Source organism: Lactuca saligna, chromosome 4 (genome assembly GCF_052625555.1).
Source record: "Lactuca saligna cultivar CGN05327 chromosome 4, ASM5262555v1, whole genome shotgun sequence".
NCBI classification, from domain to species: Eukaryota; Viridiplantae; Streptophyta; class Magnoliopsida; order Asterales; family Asteraceae; genus Lactuca; species Lactuca saligna.
In genome coordinates, this window is record NC_136420.1 from 33,497,850 (window position 1) to 33,520,607 (window position 22,758).

General features: G+C 36.4%; 1 protein-coding gene across 1 annotated transcript; it reads left to right on the forward strand.

Annotated features, from left to right (window-relative positions):
• Positions 1-9,079: 9,079 nt before the first annotated feature.
• LOC145041553 (pyruvate dehydrogenase E1 component subunit beta-3, chloroplastic-like) lies at positions 9,080-11,067 on the forward strand. The gene is made up of 4 exons (XM_078989672.1): positions 9,080-9,355; positions 9,531-9,634; positions 9,733-9,776; positions 9,879-11,067. Exons 1-4 carry the CDS (start codon positions 9,253-9,255, stop codon positions 10,849-10,851), a joined length of 1,224 nt encoding a protein of 407 aa, XP_078845798.1. The 5' UTR covers positions 9,080-9,252; the 3' UTR covers positions 10,852-11,067.
• Positions 11,068-22,758: the final 11,691 nt, after the last annotated feature.

Below are 22,758 nucleotides of genomic sequence, written 5' to 3' on the forward strand. Positions count from 1 at the left end.
AGTTTGGAACCAAAACTGATATATGATAATATTAAGAATTGAAAATCGATCCCCTTGATAAAAACTGATGCTGAACGGTGATGACAATTGCTCATCCATACCCATACTTTAAGTGATCTTTTTTGAAGTATATTGCAATATTTTTTGTAGTTCTATCCAATACCAACAAATGAAACAATTAGATATTATTTCAACTATTATGTCTCATGTGGACCTTAAAGAAACTTCTCTTAACCAAATCAGATATCAATAGCTGTCGATAATTCAATTCCTTCTGAAACTATGAATGTTCCTCCCCCTTATGCCCTCTACCGTGGATATACAAAAACATAACAAAAACCATTGGAAAAATCCAACAAAAACTTTAGGACCGAATTGAAAACTTTCATTTAATATCCTATTTGTATTCCACGTAATGTCTTTCTATCACTTTCTCTGATTCTTGAATGTATAGACAATGACAAATGATTTTTATAATTTATTAACGAGATCGTTGTTGAAGCATGTGTTTTGGTAGGTGTTTATATGTTCAAGGCTTCAATAGTTATTAACGAATTGTTTTTTTTTCCAGTTTGTGTGTTCAGGGTAGAAAATAAGTACGTCGAACGATGCATGATGTTGTTGAAAGGTTGACATTAGATGTGTGATACAATACAAACGTTGTTTAGCACATCTACGTTTTTTGATTTTGGTGTGAGAATTTAGTTTTTAAACCGAAATCTCTTCTGCACGAGGCCCATTCATCGTTCCCTGCAACTAATCTTGTATTCTACTATGATATTATCAGCAAGAACAAACATAAAATGTATGATATATGAGATAATATTGTACTAATATTGGATACAATAACACCCTCTATAGATGAAGGCTCCATAAAAAAAGAAAATGATATATTAAGGCATGATAACGCTATACACCGACTTTGATACCTTAAAATATATGTAGAGTAATTGGTTTATTCTATAAAAAAAAATTATGTAAAAAAAATGGATGATTATAATATATATATATATATATATATATATATATATATATATATATATATATATATATATATATATATATATATATATATATATATATATATATATATATATATATATATATATATATATATATATATATATAGGGGAGGGTTCAATTGAGAAAAAAAAGGTTGGGAATGGGGGAATCATTCTCAACCAATCATTTATTTTTACCGCAAAAGCCTCCAACGTACCAACGGAAATGGGAAAGGAATGCATATGTGTTTTATAACAAAACATATTTCTTTAACTTATGCTAATCATTACCTTAATATATACAAACACATAGTTTTTTTAGTTTTTTTTTTTTAATTTTTAGAAGCTATTTTTATCAAAAAGTTATTTTAACTATACCAAAAATCATGGTTTTTTATTCTCTACAAATACACATCCATATTGATATAGTTTTAAAATAAAATAATTTTTTTTTAATATTTTCAGCTATTGTTATTCATAAGTGAATAAAAATGCATCAGATTTTATTACAGTATATTCGTTATTCACTTATGAATAAAAAGTATGATTTTTTTTTTTTTACAATTTAAGTATCATTCATATATGAATATATCATATAATAAACATAATATATTCATATTTTAATATTGGATGATGCATTCACTTGTGAATATTAACATAGTATATTCACTTGTGAATATTAGATGATATATTCACTTATGAGTATTAAATAATATTCCATATGTGAATGTTACACAGTATTACATGGTATATCACATGTGAATATTACATATTATATTCACTTGTGAATATTAGATGATATATTCACTTATGAATATTACACAGTATATTCACATATGTATATTACAAGGTATATTCACTTGTGAATATATTCACTTATGAATATTTGAAGGTATTTTGACAAATATATATAATTTTTATATGTTATTCACATATGGTAACATACAGACTTGAATATTTGTTTTGTGTTTTAATAATCATATACAGATTCAGGTGAGAAAACATATTCATATGTAAATATAACGTGGTAATTTAGTTTATGCATTTCATCAAACAGTTGGAGTGCATATAAGTTAACTATTTTAAAAATGTTAAAAACATCAAGTTATCAATTCCAAATCATCATATACTTCCGATTTCGACTTCAGATGCGACATCCTATGTCCGATCGATTTCTCATTTTGATTTTGATTTCCGAAAATCCGATTGGGAACTTGTGAGTACCGATTCTGTGTCCTTCAATGTCGATTGTGACTGTGAGTCCAGAACTCCGATTCCAATTTCATGAACAGCGAAGAAATTCTGGTTTAGTTGAAGAAATCTCGATGATTATTCAAGGTTGGAAGGAAATTTTGATGATGAACGAACTGTTATCGATACATATTTGAGATTGAAGGTTATTAACATATTTACAAGTTTGCCACCGTGTCTTTTTTATGATTAGATTAAATGAGTGGTTGACAATGATTTCCCCATTCTCAACCTTTTTTATTTTCTCAATTGAACCCGCTTCTCTCTCTCTCTCTCTCTCTCTCTCTCTATATATATATATATATATATATATATATATATATATATATATATATATATATATATATATATATATATATATATATATATATATATATGGTTAGTTTCATGTGAGACGACCTAATTTTGTGAGACCGTGAGACGTATTTTTTTTTAAAATTTTTTTATTTAATTCAAGTTCCGAAAATAATATTCAAAATTTTTTTTGGATTTTTCCATTTATTTTGCATTTTAAAATTATTTTTTAGAATATGTCAGTGTAATATTTTATTAGAATATTTCACATATTTTTCAAAAAAAATAGAATTTAATTTTATTTTATTTAGTTAATTCAAGTTCCGAAAATAATATTAATTTTTTTTTAGATTTTTCCATTTATTCTGCATTTTAACATTATTTTTTGGAATATGTCAGTGTAATATTCTATTAGAATATTTCATTTATTTTTCAAAAAAAACGGATTTTTTTTAAAAATTTTTTTTAATTTTTTTAAATTTTTTTTAGTTAATTAAAGTCCCGAAAATAATATTTAAAAAAAGAATTTTTGAATTTTTCCATTTGTTTTGCATTTTAAAATTATTTTTAGATTTGGTCTTACGGTTTCATAAAATTAAAATGGTTTCAAATGAACCTAAACATATATATATATATATATATATATATATATATATATATATATATATATATGTGTGTGTGTGTGTGTGTGTGTGTGTGTGTTCAGGTTTATTTGAGACCATTCTAATTTTGTGAGACCGTGAGACCAAATCTAAAAATAATTTTAAAATGCAAAATAAATGGAAAAATATAAAAATTCTTTTTTTTAAATATTATTTTCGGAACTTGAATTAACTAAAAAAAATTTAAAAAAAATAATAAAAAAAAATTCTAGTTTTTTTTGAAAAATACGTGAAATATTCTAAATAGAATATTACACTGTACATATTCTAAAAATAATTTTAAAATGCAAAATAAATGGAAAAATCAAAAAATTCTTTTTTTAAATATTATTTTCGGAAAATTTATTAACTAAAAAAAATAAAAAAATAAAAAAAATAAAAAAATAAAAAAAATAAAAAAAAATAAAAAAATGCGTCTCACGGTCTCACAAAATATAGGTGGTCTCAAATGAACCTAACCCTATATATATATATATATATATATATATATATATATATATATATATATATATATATATATATATATATATATATATATATCATTATTATATATGAAAACCCTCTTATTGTCGCCCCTTCTACATCAATTTAAGCCGGTTCTTTTCATGCCACGTCCCCTTTCTCTTGAGCGACGCCATGGACATAACCGTCGTTTCATATGACTCGCATTTCGTTTCACTTTCTGGAATTATGAGGGTGTTTGGCTTAGCTTTTTAGAAGCCAAAAGTTCTTTTAGGAAAAGATAGAAAGCAAAAGATGTTTGGGAAATGCATTTTAGAAGTTACTTTAGGATTTGGATACAAGTAAAAATGAATTTTTTGGAAAAGTCAGAAAAACCTGACTTTTTGTGATTTTTCTAAAAAGGACTTTTGCTCCATGAAAAGCCAAGCCAAACACCCCCTATGCACTAAAAAACTCTTCCTCTTAATTCATCCACCGATCCCCGTTCTTCGTTAATCAAAACACCGACTTATTCTTCAAGAAAATGTCCGACTATTGGCGCCTCAACCATCACACCTGTTCTCTCCACCGCTTTATAGGTGGTGTCGATTCAAAACATGTATCCCACCGCTTCCATCATCCGCCCGAACACCTATATCCCAATATGCTTTTCTCTTCTACAAAACCCATTAAACCCTGCGTGTGTATGAAAAGTTAGAGCAAAACATATGGGATGTTGAAGGTGAAGTATATTTCTCCGGTGGATCGTGATTTTGGGTCAAGATAACTCCAATTTCCTATTACGGGAAAACTACAACCCATTATATGTCCATCGCCTCTTCCCTGGTTCTCCTAATGCCCACCCTATACCACATTCTTCTCTCTTCTTCCAGCGAACTCCAATTCCTTCGTCAGACTCAAATTCCGACCCTTCACCAAGCACCTCTCTATTGCATTCATCGTATTGTTTTCTTATAGTTGGTAATTTGAAGTGAACAAGGTATATGCGTCAGCGTTTGACTCTCTCTCTCTCTCTCTCTCTCTCTCTCTCTTCCCCTAATTATGAGTATTCTAGCCCTAATTTGTTTTTTTTCTTAGCCCTAATTTCATTGTATCTATTTTTAGGGGTAGTTATGGGTTTTTCGTGTTGGGGCAGTATGGGCAGAGAGGTATTTCATGATTAAGTGTCAGGCAAGTCTATAATCATGCAAATATGCAATATATATGGGGACTTGGGCACTTTGCAGATTCAAGATGAAACTACCAATTGGAGTTGTTTGTATAATCATGTTATATGCATTCTATATAGAACAATTAATGACTAGGGCTTGAAGATGTAATGATTTTACTATCTTTATGCACTGCTGAAAACTTCAATTTCACTTAGGTTTGATTCACTACCCAAATGACAAATGTGTTTCTTTGCTCTATAATCTTTATAACTAATTGTTCTTGAGATAATTTGATATGGATTTCGTTAATTGGATTTCTTCTTATTTACCATCTACAGATGCTTCGTGAGGCAATTGTTGCACCAAATGAAGAAGAGAAGGGTGAAATGTATGAAAAGAGTGCATATTTGTGTGTAATTACAAATGAACTTAGTGAAGAAGGTAAAGTTTATCTTTTAGTGACTTTATTGCATTTCAATAAATATTCACAAGTATATATATTGTGATTTGAAATTTTAATTAAAACCCTTAAAATCGATGAAACCATGTAATATCAAATTGGTAGATATATAAGAGGGCTAACCTGTTTACCTATCCATTATTTCTGCATAAGGTTTTGCATATAGAAGATGAATGAATCATTCATATATTGATACTTACAAGTTACAATATACTAATACTTACAATTTTAACATACCCACACCTAACAATTTCATTTGGAGTCTATTATATAGCCAATATTAGTTTCATAGCATAATTATTACAGAACAAAACCCATTACAACAACATATTCTTAAAGTATGAAGTTCAACATGCCACAATCACCCTACATATTCCAAAAAAAAGACTTTTATCTCAACACTACTGTACTTTTAAATAGCCAACGATTGCAATGAGCCAATGACATCTGATTATTATCAAGGGATCAACCAACTTCAGTAAAAATGTTCCTAACAATCATATTAAATTGATGCCCATTAGGTTCGAAATTAATCGAATTACATAAGTCATCAATGGATAGTTTTGTGGGTTAAAACATTGTAAGTGTAGGTTAGAATTAAAGTAAATTGCCCATATTCAAAATTTAATACTGTTCTTGAAGGCACCTGGAGTGTGGTCATTAGGAAGAGCTTAAATCACATGATTGTAAATTATAGATTTATCTTAATTATAGACCATCTTACTAAAGGGAAATACCAAGTCTAATAATTTGAGTATCTGCCAAGTCTTGTGAGTAAAATACAGTTACAAAATAACAAGCCAAACTTATAAAATACTTAGATTCTCTGCCATCTACCTGAAAAAACTGAATTATGATAAGAGGAAATAACTACATGATGAACAGAGACATAATCAAGTATATATTACCCACATATGAAGAATACATAGTTCCATTCAAAAGAATGCAATTTCCAATCAAAGTATGCTCTTCACAATTCCATTTAATAAAGCATAAGGACAAACGTTAGACTATGTAGGTGTATAAATTTTCATCTGTGAATTTTGCCAATTGATAAGTTCTTGTAAGTTTTTTGTTTTAGTTTTCATTTCCCTAGATTATTTGCTTTCACTCACACATACAAAGGATATTTTTGTTAGTTAAATTCTAATATGGACCATGGTGGACTTAATTACATTTCAATACGGTGTATATTCTAATATTGTCTTTTTACTATTAACCATTCCAGGTACCTATATAACGATCCTTAGCATGTGGTCAAGTGAAGTTGACTGAACTTGTCACTGGTAAATTGGAGGATGTGTGGTTGAAATTTTAAAAGATTTGGAGGTCCACATAGACAATGAAGACAAAGGGGGTGCACTTAGAGTTGTAATATCACCTAGATGGTGTCAGAAATGAGTTTATTAACCCATTTACTTGTTGGAAAAAAGTTATAAAATAGGATTTAGGCATTAAAATGATGATTTACTTGATGAATAAAGAATAGTGGTAAGTAGAATAAGAGCGTTATCTGTGATAGTAATATCGGCTTATGATTACCACCCACATATCTAATGGGTAAAGCGGATCCTTTTCTGGTACTCACTATGAAAAATGGTGTCAACAACGTCTCTAAGTTTTTCCCGATATGCTCTTTACATCTATTTAAGTGTACTCTACTTGAGAGTCAGAGTTCTATAAGAACGGGTACATGGCGAGTGGAAAATTTGGAATTTCATTTAATGAGTTTACATTGTTTATATTGAAGCTATCACCATATGGTATGATGGAAGCCAAGCTAATACATCCATCATATTCAATAAATCCAGTATTTTTGGTTAGAATTCGTCTATTCTTGATTATTTATTTTAGAGTAAAATACAAAAATGGTCCCTGTCATATATAAAAAGGGTAAAATATCTTTTAACAAATATTTAACAGCCATTTCTAATGATTTTAATAGAGGGGACTAAATAAGCAATCAAAATTCAAACTCAATGATGATATTGTGATGGTCTAAAAGCGACCGAACTTGAGATGGTCTAAAAGAGACCGAACTTGCATGTTTATGCATACTTAATTGTGCGTTTGTGCTGATTTAAGCAAAACGCCACTATAAAGATATGACATCTATAAAAAAATATTCGAAGATAAAGCATTTCTTAAAATGATCCAGCCACCCCAGTGAAGTAGCAAAAAATATTCAAAGATAAAGCATTTCTTAAAATGATCCAGCCACCCCAGTGAAGTAGCAAATTAGCTAGTGGTGGTTGAACATCAAAGATATTGCAAGTTTTTGATTTTTTAAAAGAACTTTTAACGTATATCTTAAGTTCACGTGAAAAGTATTGTAGCTGGAATTTCTATTGATTTTGCCAAAGTAACAGCTTGACTGTGTTGATAGATATGTACTTTAGTTTTTACCTGTAATTGCAATGTAATTTAATTTTCTTACCTATTCTATAAAATCTAGCCAATTGTAGAATTGTATTTTTCAGTTCATTTCAGTAAATTTAAGTCACTCCCACCACGAAAAACTGTTTTTAAGACATCACTTAATATTTTATTTACAGACTCCAAATAGTTCATGCGAGTGTTGACAGGTTTAGCAATTTCATTGGTTCTTTGTATTACACTGATGGAGAATCAGCAAAAGACCAGGCAATGTAGCTTATTGAAAGTGTATGTTTGTTATTGGATTTAATTATGATATCTTTTTTTTTCTTGGCTATGAACATCATATGGTTTTTTTAACCAATCATACTAGACTATCATTTTGTGAGAGTGCCAATGTAGCAAAATTATGCACATTATTATCTTCATTAGGTCATGATATTGGTTTATTTTTATGTCAATAAATCCAAATATGCTTGTTTATTATGTCATTAATTATGATATGTATCACGTTGAACTTCTTTTGGTCATGTAATTCTATACCTTTTTTATATTTGTGCATAATATTAGACTCTGTTAGTATTAATAATTATGAATCCTTATACGATTGATATGTGTGCAAAGATACTTATGATACAGTTTGTTCCTAACTACAAAAGGAAGAATACAAAACAGGTGAAGTTGATCGTGATAGCAATGTACTTATAATTCTTCACCAATGATAGTAATATACTTGTTGATTATTATTGATTATAAGCATTTACTTCCACTTTCATTTTATGATTCATGCATTTTACATTGAAAATCCACCCATTTACAACATTGTACTATCACATTTTTGGTTATTAGAACAATATACTTTAGATGCCGTTAAAAGAAATACCCAAATTACCTTCCGTGGGTCGTGCTTAGCACGAACCTCAAAACTTTTCTAATATATATATAAAAGAAAGGATAACATTACGTTATATCAATAACAATAAAAAGACAACCTCCGATTCTAATCTATACACGTTTTAGACTTTTAGTAGTTTCAACCAAACAATTAAATTATAGCTAAAGTTATCTATACTATCTTTACTATATTACTTATACAAAATCAAAACATAAACAAAAAAATTAATTCAACTCGTTTCCAAGTCGTATAAAACCATCGGTTTTGCTATCAATCTATTGGTGACCAAACAAGTTTGACTCAAAAGCCTTGATTTTTTAAAATTAAAATTAATTTATTTTTGGCATAGATGCATCCAATGATCCAACTACTCATATACATCCACGTAGATAAAAATTATTCTACCAGTGTACATAATATTTCTAATGACACGTGTCCTATTAAGATTAGGAGGAACATTTCTTATCATGTACACCCGCTGTAGGCGAACCGGCGTTAAAATCAAAGTCCGACTCCGAAGCCCCAATTCTTCTGCAACAAACACCCACTAAATCGACACACGCTTCGCCACAGAGAGCTTCCTCGATTCCTCCGCCGCTGCTCCCCCACACACTATAGAGTGAAGTTGGTATTCTTTCCGAGTTTGCTTACCAATAGATCTTTTTGCAAGCACTAGTTTCATCTTCAAATCTTGAAGACAATGGCTTCGATTTTTCAAGGAGTCGGAGCTGCAACAGCGCTCTCGTCATCTACCTCATTCGACACCAAGAAATTCCAGTTCTCTACTCGCAGATCTCTTCCAGGTTTGTAGAATTGATTTCAATTGCTTTGATTTTATTGATTGATGTTTTTTAGGTTCAATTGCATTTGATTGATTCCAGTTAGGTTATTTCCTGTCTTAGTATTTCAATTTTTTGAGGTTTTCGTGGATTATAATCAAAATTTACTGATCTGTATAGCTTATTGCTTGAATTTCAGAGAGGAAAACGAGTTTTGTTGCTGTGAGATCTGGTGCGAAGATGAACAGTGGTTCGAACAGGACAGATGGCAGAGCAGACCATTTGGTTACAAACGCTGTTGCAGTGAGTATCTTTTTTACTCAATTTTTTACGTATCTGTGTTTGTTCTATACTTCTATCTGATCTATCTGATAAACTATTCTATCGTGTATGTAATGTAGACAAAGTCTGATAATCCAGCAGCATCAACTGCATCCAAACCCGGGTAAGCATGTTCCTTCAGATCTATACATCCTAATCACATTTCTTTGGAATACGAGGCGATATAATTCCATAACTCATAATCAAACAATATTTTCTTCTACAGCCATGAATTACTACTCTTTGAAGCTCTCCGAGAAGGTCTAGAAGAAGAAATGGAAAGAGATGCTCGTGTATGTGTCATGGGAGAAGACGTAGGCCATTACGGAGGTTCATACAAAGTAACAAAAGGACTTGCAGATAAATACGGTGACCTAAGAGTCCTCGACACCCCCATAGCAGAGAACTCCTTCACCGGAATGGGAATCGGAGCAGCCATGACCGGATTACGCCCCATCATCGAAGGTATGAACATGGGATTCCTCCTCCTCGCTTTCAACCAAATCTCCAACAACTGTGGCATGCTCCACTACACCTCCGGTGGTCAATTCAAGATTCCAGTGGTGATCAGAGGCCCTGGCGGAGTCGGGCGGCAGCTTGGAGCGGAACACTCCCAAAGACTGGAATCATATTTCCAATCCATCCCCGGAATCCAAATGGTGGCATGCTCAACTCCTTACAACGCAAAAGGACTAATGAAAGCAGCTATTCGAAGCGACAACCCTGTGATACTTTTTGAACATGTTTTATTATACAATCTGAAAGAAAGGATTCCAGATGAAGAATATGTTTTGAGTTTAGAAGAAGCTGAAATGGTGAGACCAGGTGAACATGTGACGATTTTGACCTATTCAAGAATGAGGTATCATGTGATGCAGGCTGCGAAGACTTTGGTCAACAAGGGTTATGATCCTGAAGTGATTGATATCAGGTCGTTGAAGCCGTTTGATCTTTATACGATTGGGAATTCGATTAAAAAGACTCATCGGGTGTTGATTGTGGAGGAATGCATGAGAACCGGTGGAATTGGGGCTAGTTTGACGGCGGCGATTACTGAAAATTTTCATGATTATTTGGATGCACCGATTGTTTGTTTGTCATCGCAGGACGTGCCGACACCGTATGCAGGGACTTTAGAGGAGTGGACGGTGGTTCAGCCGCCACAAATTGTGGCGGCCGTAGAGCAGCTTTGCCGGTGAAAAAGCTATTTGCCTATTTATTAGTCTTGCATTCTCATTGCTTTGCTTGCGCCTTATATATTTATTATATTATACTCATTAAAATTATCTTTTTTTGTTATGTTTTATAGCATGTTTTTGTGTTGGTTTTTCATTATTGACATTTGAAGTTGGTATGTACTATGTAGTTTATGGAATTCTTTGATTAATATTTAAATACTTAAAATGTGTCCTTTAGATGATTTGCATTGGAATCTTTCTAAAAATGGAAATATTGTAGCTTTGATTATTTATGTGAAATACTTGTTTTTACTCTTAAAATACATCAACCTCTCCATCATGGACAAAGGATAAATGGCAGGAGATTTAGGGTTTGCCCCAAATATATGGCAAGTGGGCTTGTTGGAAACAGGCCATTTATATTCACAATAATCTTCTCTTCTGATAAATAATAAAAGACTCTTAAAGATGCCACAAAAGAATCTTTTTCTCTTCTAATAAAAGACTCTTAAAGATGCCACAAAAGACTGTTAAAGATGCCACGTGTTTTATTTCTACGTCTCTGTTTTATTTCTACATCTCTGTTTTGCCAAGTGGCGCGATATAATTCCCGCCTATTTCATTCTCCATAATTTGTTCCTACAAATCAGGACCAACAACAACTATTGCGTGATTTTTGTTCCAGCTATTTAGACAAGGATTCAGAATTGGAAATTTAAATACCCCATCTTCCATATCTCTACCATATGTTCCTCTAATTCGGGTATCTCACTGAGCTTTTTGATTCACCTACTTCATGGTAGAAACATAATCAAATGGGAAGAGCTTACTTCGCCATCTTTTTTTTTTTTTTTTTTTTTTTTCTAGAAGCCCTAGACATCGCCACTAATTGTCTTTCTAAGGGAACAAGAACCGTCATACTTTCTTCTTGCATGATGAAATCAGCAAAGGTTAGTCAGATATATATATATATTTTTTCTATTTGAGCCCTAAAAGGTTCATATTTTCTACTGATGGTTGTTTATTTTTTTTTTCTAACGCTTTATACAAGTATAGTGTACTCTCTTTCTCCTTTGCTTTACATCTCACTCTTTCCAATTTTCCCTTGTAAGTGGTATCATCGTCTTCCTTACCTCCCCCATCTAAATTAACCATGTTTTCTCACACTGATATTGAAGTTTCAATATATCTATCGTCTTCTTTTTTTTGCTTTTTAGTGATTGGATCGTATATTTCTCCTCAATAATTGTTTATTTTCGAATTAGAGATCCTCGATTGCTACCCCACCGGTAGTAGATTGAAGAAAAATTAAGGTGATCGACATTATTTTTGGATTTCCCAAATGAGATTGTTCTTGAATTTTTTTTTGGGGGTATTTTGGGTTTATGGTATAAAGGGCGTTCTTTGGCAAGTGATTGTAGGATCTCTATTTCATCTATTCGATCATCTCATTAATCGGTCAACACAAGCTCATTTTCTTGGTAATCTTTTTATCTATTATGGTCACTGCTGTTAATACTTCCCATTGTTGTTGGTGGTTGTAGACGTGTTTCTGGAAACACCCACTTTGTATCGAAGCTCACGTTGGCTCTAAATATGTTTTTCATCTCTGTCTTTTCATTGTGGTGATTGTCAGTAGTTTTTAGTTTTATGAAAATTATATTCGAGGTTTTCCATTGAAATTGGTTAGTAAAGATGAAAGTATTAACTCTAAAATCGAATCAATTGCATATATGTTTTTTATTAAATTTGTATATATTAGAGATTTAGGCTTTTAAAGGGATTACTTGAACTCTGGAATCTTAAATCCTTCTTGTATTCGTACCAAGTGAGTATCTAAGGCTCTTAGTAAGAGATTACTTAGAGGGTTATTATGGTATTTATTGTTATATTCTTTTACTCACAAAGTGTTTATGCAGGAACAAAATAAGTGAAATAAGATGTGGTCTAGACTTACATATTCAAGACAGGCATGCATTTTTCATATTTATGTACTCTGTTAATTTATTACATTCTTCATAATCACTTGGAAAAAAGTGAAATTATATACGGTTTCTTATAGGGTTCTTGGTCTGGTCCTTTACATTCTATATCAGATGCACAAAAATAATATAAATAATTTTAATTTTTTTTTTTTATCAATTTTTAACCTTATTGGTGTTTTTTAATTTTGTTATTCCTACTGGGAAATATCCTTATAAAAATCTTTAGTGTCGATTATATCGTTTTTACTTTCGTTTTTTTCTATTATGGCATTCAACTTCCATGTTAATGTCAATTGTATCGTTTTACTTTTCATTTTCTTTTTTCAATTATAGCATTCAGATTTAATGTTAATGTCGATTATTTTTCAATTTTTGTCAAATATAGCATTTAACTTTCATGTTAGTGTTGATTATAGCATTTTACTTTCATTTCTTTCAATTATAACATTCAACTTTCATTTTAATGTCAATTATATCATTTTACTTTCATTTTTTTCGATTATAGCATTCAACATTCATGTTAATGTTGATTATAAGGTTATACTTTCTTCTATGTGTAAATTTTATAAATCTTATTGTTATTTTGAGCAACTATTCTTCTTGTGTAATCTAGAAATGGCAAAAGATTTATCTTTCGCTATTAATTAAACGAGTCCTTTGTTGAATAGGGGGCTTTGTATGCTACTTGAATGAAGAGATGGTTGTTAATGATAAGTTGATAACCCTTGGGTTGTTATTGCTATGATATACTTCCATAAAACGAGTATGCACTTGAACACAATTATTATATAGAATCTTGCATGCATCATTTTTAATAAGTACAACTATTGATATGCTTGAAATGTTTTGATTTTGTATGAAAGAGATGGAAAGTGGCAAATTCTATGATTGTATATATGATGTTGATGTTGGTTTGCATTATAAAATTCTTTTAGCTGAAAGATGGGTACCAGAACATAATATATATTGCACATAATTAAGGTATGTTGCTATTATCATGGTATGTGAGCAACATCCATTCGATATGCCTTTTTCAAAAGACAACATTAGTAATAATAATGATCTTGATGCAAATATTGGAAGTATTGGAAGACGCATTGCAGTAAGGTTCCATATAGCTAGGAGCATACCAAGTATCTATTTAACTAGAGATATGTGTAGTTGCCAACAAAACTTTTGGTATTTGGTTGGGTTAGACAAACTTTTATGTTGTTTTTAGATGATAGCTTTATGTGGGCATTACATTTGAAGATATCATTAGCTGGATTGAATGAATTGTTTTTTTGATTGTCAGAAATGTTAAGCAAAATTGGTAGTTTCTACTAAGCGTTTTATTTTTAGGGTAATTTAATACATGATTTTCATTGTTAATTGGATTATACTTCAAAGTCTTTAAAATGATAATTTTAACATGTTATCTACCGGTATTTTATGACATTATATTGGTATGTTTAATTAAAATTTGCTTATTTTTATTTTGTAATCAACGTATCTTAGTTGGCGATTCTTCTTGCTGTTTTTTGTATAATAATTAATACACCTACAATGATTTTGAACGTAATTATCTCTATATCATTATATTTATTTATTATACATCTTGGTGTCCCAAACCTTCACAGGTTTGAGTTTTTAACATGTTTTGGTTGACATTAAATAAAATTCAATGACAACCAGAATCGTAAAAATGAAAACCAGAACCGGAACCACTTAAGTCGGTTCCGATTTCGGAACCGACGGTTCCAAAGCGGTTCCGGTTCCGAAAGTTGGCACCCAGTTCCGGTGTTCATCTCTAGAAATTGCTACATCTGCTTTAGCATACTCATTATCATATTTTGGTGTCCCTATAAGTTGTAATAAAATCACCAAGGACTATGATAAGTTGTTTATATTCAATTCTTTATTATAGTTGATTAATAATTATGATTTTTTATTATAAAAATTTATTTTTTTGTGTAACCGTGGTTTCCACGGGTTATAACCTAGTCAATGTAATATACCATACCTCTGTTATGTTATGTGAGAAATGAAGAAGAAGAATAATTGTTTATCAACTCAAAAGTACCACTTCTATTATTCGGAAAATAAAGAGGCTTTTATAGCCTACATATCCTAACGGAACTAAAACAAATCAAACTCAAACAAAGGAACTATAAGCCCACGTGTTCCCATTTTCCAGCACTAATACTTGGTCCATATGACCCATTCAAGACCTATTCAATTTATTTTTACTAACTAACAAAAAAAAAATACTAATTAAATAAACCTTTCAAGGTTAAAATACCAACATTCACCCCCTTAATCTTGATTTGGTTTCCATCAAAGCAATGCTGGTTCTTCATCTTCAATTAAGTTTTCTTCTTTGTCTTGTTCATTCCACTTAGTGCACTCATAGCTAAAGTGCCCAAAGTCTCCACAATCATAACATCGAATTCCACTCTTATCACCTCGACCTTTTCCTCTTCCTCGGCCTCTTCCACCTCTTTCAAGGTTCTTTTCACGTCCTCTTCCATGTCCACTACTATCACCATGTCTTTGTTCACTTGCCATCATGAGTTGATCTTGCTCTTCCTCCTTTTCTTCATGACTTTGAAGCCTTTCTTCATAGGCTTCGACCCTTCCAACAGCTTCTTCAAATGTCATAGTTTGAAGGTCAGAATATTGTTCGATTGGAGCTACTATTGGCAAGTACTTCTTTGGAACGGAATTGAGAAACTTCCTTACAATCACCTCTTCTTAAAGAGTTGAACCAAGACTTTTGAACTTGGCAACAATACCACTTATTTTTCCCGAAAAGTCATTGATTGACTCATTGTCCTTCATCTTAAGCATCTCCAATTCATTTCTTAAGGTTTGCAGCCTTGCTTTTTGCATTCGTTCAGCTCCAATATACCTAACCTTGATTGATTCCCAAACATCTTTTGCATTCTTGTGTTTAGCAACCTGTAAAAGAACATTCTCTGGGAGGGTTTGAAAAATTATGCCTTTAGTGGTATAATTCTTCTTCCCATCAACTGCATCTTTGGTTATTGCATCCCAATGTCCATATGCTCTCAAAACAATTTCAATCATAGTAGACCAAGTAGTATAATTGGTTTCAGTTAATTTGTAACATCCGAAAAATACAACCAATTTAAAATTTTCAAAACAACCCGATTTTTCATTAAAATGTTTACAAAAAGGTTTTCAATACAAATTATTAGAGTATTCCCAGAATCACATTACTACAAAATCATGAGGAGCGGTACGATCGCGCCTTCGCCTTGCCACGGTCTCCTGAAGAACCTGAAAAACATTAAACCACAACTGTAAGCCCGAAAGCTTAGTGAGATACCCCCAAAATACCAACCACACATACGCCTATCCAGGCTGCGACCTTCCGGTCCAAAACATATAAAACATACATAACATAACAGAACATAGAACAGCCATACATATCGGGTCAACTGTGTGACTGGTCCGCCGTATCGGGCCTTCAGTCCACCGGATCCATCCTCCAGGTCTAGTCATGTCCTTCGAGTCTACAGTGGGGTTGGTCCGCCCGCATCGGGCCTTCAACCCACCCGGTCCACTCTCTGAGTCTACAGTGTGACTGGTCCGCCCGCATCGGGCCTTCAGTCGGCCTGGTCCACTCTCTGAGCCTCGACACGTCTGGTCCGCCCTCGTGGGGCCTACAGCCTATCCGGACCGCTCGCTGGGCCTTCGGAACAACCGGTCCGCCCTGGGTATCTTGGCCTACAGCACAAAGCAGGACCCGCCTCAACCCATCTCCAGTCCAAACAACCATGTGCACAAAACATACATTCATATAACAGTCATAGACAACAACCGAGCAAGCAGGTCACATAGCATATCATTACCCTAACCGGGTTACCGACCTAACCGGTCATTAGCATAGCATCACTCTGTATATTGGAAAACTAACCTTAACAAGGTCTCCTAGCATGTACCATCCTAACTACCAGGATGCAGACACATCAAACAATAACATAATAACCATATCCGAATCTCAATCCAATAAAGGGCCGGCCTTGGTGCCTTAGACCCTGTTGATATAGTGAGGATAACTCACCTCGAAACTGTCGGCTGAAAAGATAAGATCCCGCTGCTCCGAACTCGGACACGAACTCCTCCACTGAACATCAAAACATACAACTCAATAAATACCCTTAATTACCAAAATACCCCTGGAAGACAACTGGTCAACCTTGGACAAGTCAAAGTTAACCCCTGACTGACCCTACTCGCCGAGTCAACCCGATGACTCGCCGAGTCCATATGTTCAGAACTTCCTTCAATCAGCGACCCAACTCGCCGAGTCACCCCAAGACTCGTCGAGTCCAGCAACTTTGAGTCCACTCGCACCCAACTCACCGAGTCATCCCTTGACTCACCGATTCATCGACTCAACCGGAAATATTGGGACTTCCTCGACAAGACTCGCCGAGTCCAAATGGACTCGTCGAGTCCAAGGCTATCTTCAACCTACTCGCCGAGTTGTTCTTCCAACTCGTCGAGTTCCAGGCCATCTTCAAGCAACTCGTCGAGTCCACCCATGTGACTCGTCGAGTACCACCGGTCTGAATCCATACAGAAGCATCTCAGGCCATGCAATTGATCCAAAACATAGATCCAACCTCCTACAATCCATCCATCACGTAAAGTGGCAAACTTTACGTGAATCTAAAGAGATCTAAGCCTTATTCACCTTAGAACCAAGGTTTGGGACATGGTAGCTTCATTAACAACACAAGAACAGGGGCTTTAATGCTCTTAAGGTCTTCTCCACTCCAGATCTGAGGTAGCAACCTCAGATCCATCCTCCAACAACAAAATGTCACACAACAAAGCACCCCACACAACCCCAAAATGAGAAACTAGGAAGATACAGCCCGAGAACGAAAGTGTTACCTCCAAAAGGTGCCTCAATAGCAACCAAACTCGAATCCAAGCAAAGCCCTTTGATCCAAGCCACTTCTCCTTCAAGATTCCTTCAATCAACACCTCTCCAAGCTCTAATTTGCTCCACAAATGGACTCTCCACGAATTTAGGGTTTCTGGAACTCAAGGGGGGAATAAGGGAGGCTGTGGAGGGGTATAATGCTCTTTATATAGGGCTCAACCCCGAAAATTAGGGTTTTCTCCATACAACACCTACTCGCCGAGTCCATCTTTGGACTCGCCGAGTAGGCCACTTGATACGCGACCATAGTTGCGACCTGACTCGCTGAGTCTATCCATGGACTCGCCGAGTCACCCTCTAAAACTTACACTTTCAGCCCTTCAACTCTACTCTTGCGATTCCGAGATGTTACAATTCTCCCCCACTTAGATTAGGCTTCGTCCTCGAAGCCTACGACATCTCATCTTCAAATTACTTCCCACGACGCGCCACCTGACCTTGACCGAACCAAGTCCCTCAAGGTACAATCATAGAAACCAGAAGCTCACTTTCTCCTTCCATACGGTGTCCCCACCACCTACTCAAACCGGCACCAGCTGTACCCTCCGATAATCCGCACTCAACAACAGAGAATTACCCATGATGCCTTACTGCTCCAATTCTCATCTTTCACTTGACTCATATGGCTATAAAGCCACGAACCATCGGATCCCCGATCCGAATTCCACTCTATCCATCCCATGTCTTCCGAAAGACCCATTCTTCCATTTCGGAGCAACTCCCCCGAGTTCTCCTCTCGCAATCACACACACATGCTGATCTAGCTCTAGCACCCTTAGGTTTGGATAACCTGATACACTGATGATATCCTCAAACATCCTTCCAGGATGAACCGCTGATACATACCCAAGATCCTGATCAGAATCTCACTGAGAGTCCAAGACTCTTTCTCTGTATCCCTTCCGAACCCCTCTCCCTGGCTCTACGCTGCGGTATTCCCTCCGCACCCAGAGCAACATATCTGTCGAATGAGCTTTTATTCTACCGCCGCAACACACTACTCAAAGACCATCGACGGACCACTCCAATCATAACTCTACACTGCCGCTTTCACTTCCGTGAATTCGCACTCCCTTTTGGAATTTCATTCCTCCCTCTTTCCTTACCAAGGAAACCACTCGTCCGCCCAGTCACCATGACAGGCGCTAAGGTGCTCATCCTACGCTACACTACCTCTTTAAAGCGTACCCGACATCCATGCATCACCACTACGCTGACTCTCATTGCAGGGACTTTCAAGCCCATGCACTACCTTCACTGCTCAAAATTGCTACCCGGGGCCAGACCTTCCAATGTAATCCCACTGCACCATACGCAACCCATAACCTCGAACCGATCCAACAATACTCGCAGAGTCTTCAGCATGACTGGACCGCCTCCCCAGGCCTTCAGCCAATCTGGACCACTCTCAGAACCTTCAGCCAATCTGACTGGACCGTCCTCCGAGCCTTCGGCCTGACTGGTACGCCTACCGGCCTTCAGTCTATCCGGACCGCTCAACTAACATTCATCATTCCGAACTATCCCCTCGGGAAATCCTCCCGTGCATACTGTTCTAGCCCTCTAGGGGTTCCGAACTCTATCTCCATCATACATCCTCGATCCCGGCCTGCTCCCATGCCTTCCGCAATCAACTGCTCCAGGTCTGTATTCCGCCCCGCACGCCTGTTACTCACCCATACGAGCTTGCTCCCGACTGATAGAAATATCGCTGAATTTCTCCAAGCAGCTAGACAACCTCTCAGACCCAATGATCATCCGGGGGATCTCTAATTCTCCCCCACTTAAGACACTGACAATTAATCACCGGTCGCCATCACCGATCTCCCAAAGAAACCTTGTAGAAAATCAACACTTACACGCAAAATGTTTCTCACCAGTGCTAACGACTTTCATAGAAAATCATGTTTCCACACTAAACAACCCGCTCGCAAGGAACCCAATCTCCAAATATCCATTCCTCAGACTGCAGAATCTACCCAGCCTTCAAACCAACGCCGCATCCGCCACCAATCCTCACAAAGATAATCAACAATAGCTCGACGTACTAATCCATAACCATATCGATCCGTCAAAGAACAAAGGATGCCAAAACGAAATCTCGATTGCAACTCGCCAAACCCTCCGGGAACAACGGATACCACACGAAAACCCGAAACGCAATTCCATAACCAACCAACGAAACTAGCAGATAACAATACTCCACAATAATCATAAATAATCAAAAACAGCAGAAGAACATACCCGTAGCAGCAAGCTGTAAAACACGAACCTAAGCCCTTGGGGGCTCCGCTCCACCCTGACCTCCACCTGTGATCCTCAACGTAGCCGGTGCTGGAGCCTGCACCGGTCCTGCAGCAAGCCGTGGACAGTTGACCTTCAAATGTCCAACCTGATGACAATGATAGCATATCCTCAAATCCCGAACCGGCACTGACTGCCGACAATCCCTCGCATAGTGTCCCTCCTTTCCGCACTTGCGGCATGCTCCACCGGACCGACAAACCCCGGCGTGACCCCTTCCACACTTTCCACAGACGTGGCTACCCTGATCTCCCATCCTGGAATCAACGGTCTTAGACCGTTTCGTCGCCGGCTGCGACTGAACCGGAGCTTGCCTCAGCTCACGCATCTGTAACTCAATCTCTAACTCACGCTGCCTGGCGGCCTCCTGCAACTCCAGCAAAGTCTCGCACCTCTGTGCAGACACAAACTATCTGATGTCTCTCTTTAGCATACTCAGATATCGGGACATCTGAGCTTGCTCCGAAGCGAACTCAGGGCAAAACATCGCCCGCTCAGTAAACATCCTGGTGATTTTCGTCACCGACTCCGAATCCTGTTTCAGCTCCAAGAACTCCTGAGCCAACCTCTCCCTCTCGACCTGCGGAACATAACGAGTGTTGAACATCTCTCTGAACTGATCCCATGAAATCGCAGCTCTCTACGCATCCGAGTACGACCCCGTGGTCAATCTCCACCAATCCTTTGCCCCGAGCCTTAACAGGTTCAGAGCACACCTCACCCTCTGATCAGCAGGGCATGAACACGTGAAGAAACATCCCTCCACATCTGATAACCATCTCATAGCAACGATCGGATCCTGAACTCCATCAAAAGTGGGAGGCTTCGTATTATCGAAGTCCCGATACTGAAAACTTCTACTAGCTCCTCCCCCTGCCGCTGCTACAGCTGTTGTAGCCGCCGCGGCAGCAGTCTCCGTGAGAGCCGCATAGCGCTCATCAAAATACTCCACCATGGCGGTCTTGATCGACCCAAACAACTCCGGCAGCTCAGCCCGAAACAATGCAGCAACCTCATCATGCAGGATCTCACGAATCCTCGCATCCAACTCGTGCGTACTCATCTGACTGACAACCTCTGGCTGTACAGACCCACCCAGAACTCCCTCTCCTGCTCCTGATCCTAACCCGGATCCACTCCCAGCGTGCCTTGAAATCTCCATACTGAAAATAAAACACCAAATCTCAGACATATTCCACTATCCCGGGAACCAGCTCTCATCCCAACCCTAGAGGTCATGGTTTCCTTGATACGCGTATGAGTCCGTGCTTTCAGTAGTACGGGCCCATACTACCTTCCACACCTACCCATATTTGTATGAAGTACTCCCACAACACCCTAGCGACATACATAACAACGCTCTATCCTCACAACTAGAGGAACACTAGAAATCTCTCACAAGGAACCCTAGGCTAGCAGGCATCATAAATCAGGCAACTCATCAATAAATCCTGAAGATCCCTAGCCTAACTCTAGCATGCTGTTCTATCAAAGCTCAATAAAACAATTGTCATGTATGGTACTTTGGGGTTACTTACTGGCTCCGACTGATCGTACCTCCGCGTCCTCCTTTACTTATTTTAAAAACCATTTTAAATTCTCTTTTTGAAAACCCTCCTCGATTTGAGACTGGAGTCACACAAGTGTTCCTCCAATTCACTCAAACCAAGGCTCTGATACCAACTTGTAACATCCGAAAAATACAACCAATTTAAATTTTTCAAAACAACCCGATTTTTCATTAAAATGTTTACAAAAAGGTTTTCAATACAAATTATTAGAGTATTCCCAGAATCACATTACTACAAAATCATGAGGAGCGGTACGATCGCGCCTTCGCCTTGCCACGGCCTCCTAAAGAACCTGAAAAACATTAAACCACAACTGTAAGCCCGAAAGCTTAGTGAGATAACCCCAAAATACCAACCACACATACGCCCTTCCAGGCTGCAACCTTCCGGTCCAAAACATATAAAACATACATAACATAACAGAACATAGAACAGCAATACATATCGGGTCAACTGTGTGACTGGTCCACCGTATCGGGCCTTCAGTCCACCGGATCCATCCTCCAGGTCTAGTCATGTCCTTCGAGTCTACAGTGGGGTTGGTCCGCCCGCATCGGGCCTTCAACCCACCTGGTCCACTCTCTGAGTCTACAGTGTGACTGGTCCGCCCGCATCGGGCCTTCAGTCGGCCTGGTCCACTCTCCGAGCCTCGGCACGTCTGGTCCGCCCTCGTGGGGCCTACAGCCTATCCGGACCGCTCGCTGGGCCTTCGGAACAACCGGTCCGCCCTGGGTATCTTGGCATACAGCACAAAGCAGGACCCGCCTCAACCCATCTCCAGTCCAAACAACCATGTGCACAAAACATACATTCATATAACAGTCATAGACAACAACCGAGCAAGCAGGTCACATAGCATATTGATGTGTGTAAATTCAACTAGTTTTATCCCTACTTTTTATTAATAATTTGAGCACACAAAGGCAGTGAACCTGTCTTTAAGTGGTATAGATTGATAAGTAAGGTATCGAACTCAGGGAACGGAAATTAAACTAATAGCTAATTTTAACTAAAACAAATAATAAAAGTAAATGGTTTTTCTCTAGTTTTGCAAGACTAGAAACTTAAGCAAACTAAATTTAACTAATTAACTAAAGCAACAACTATT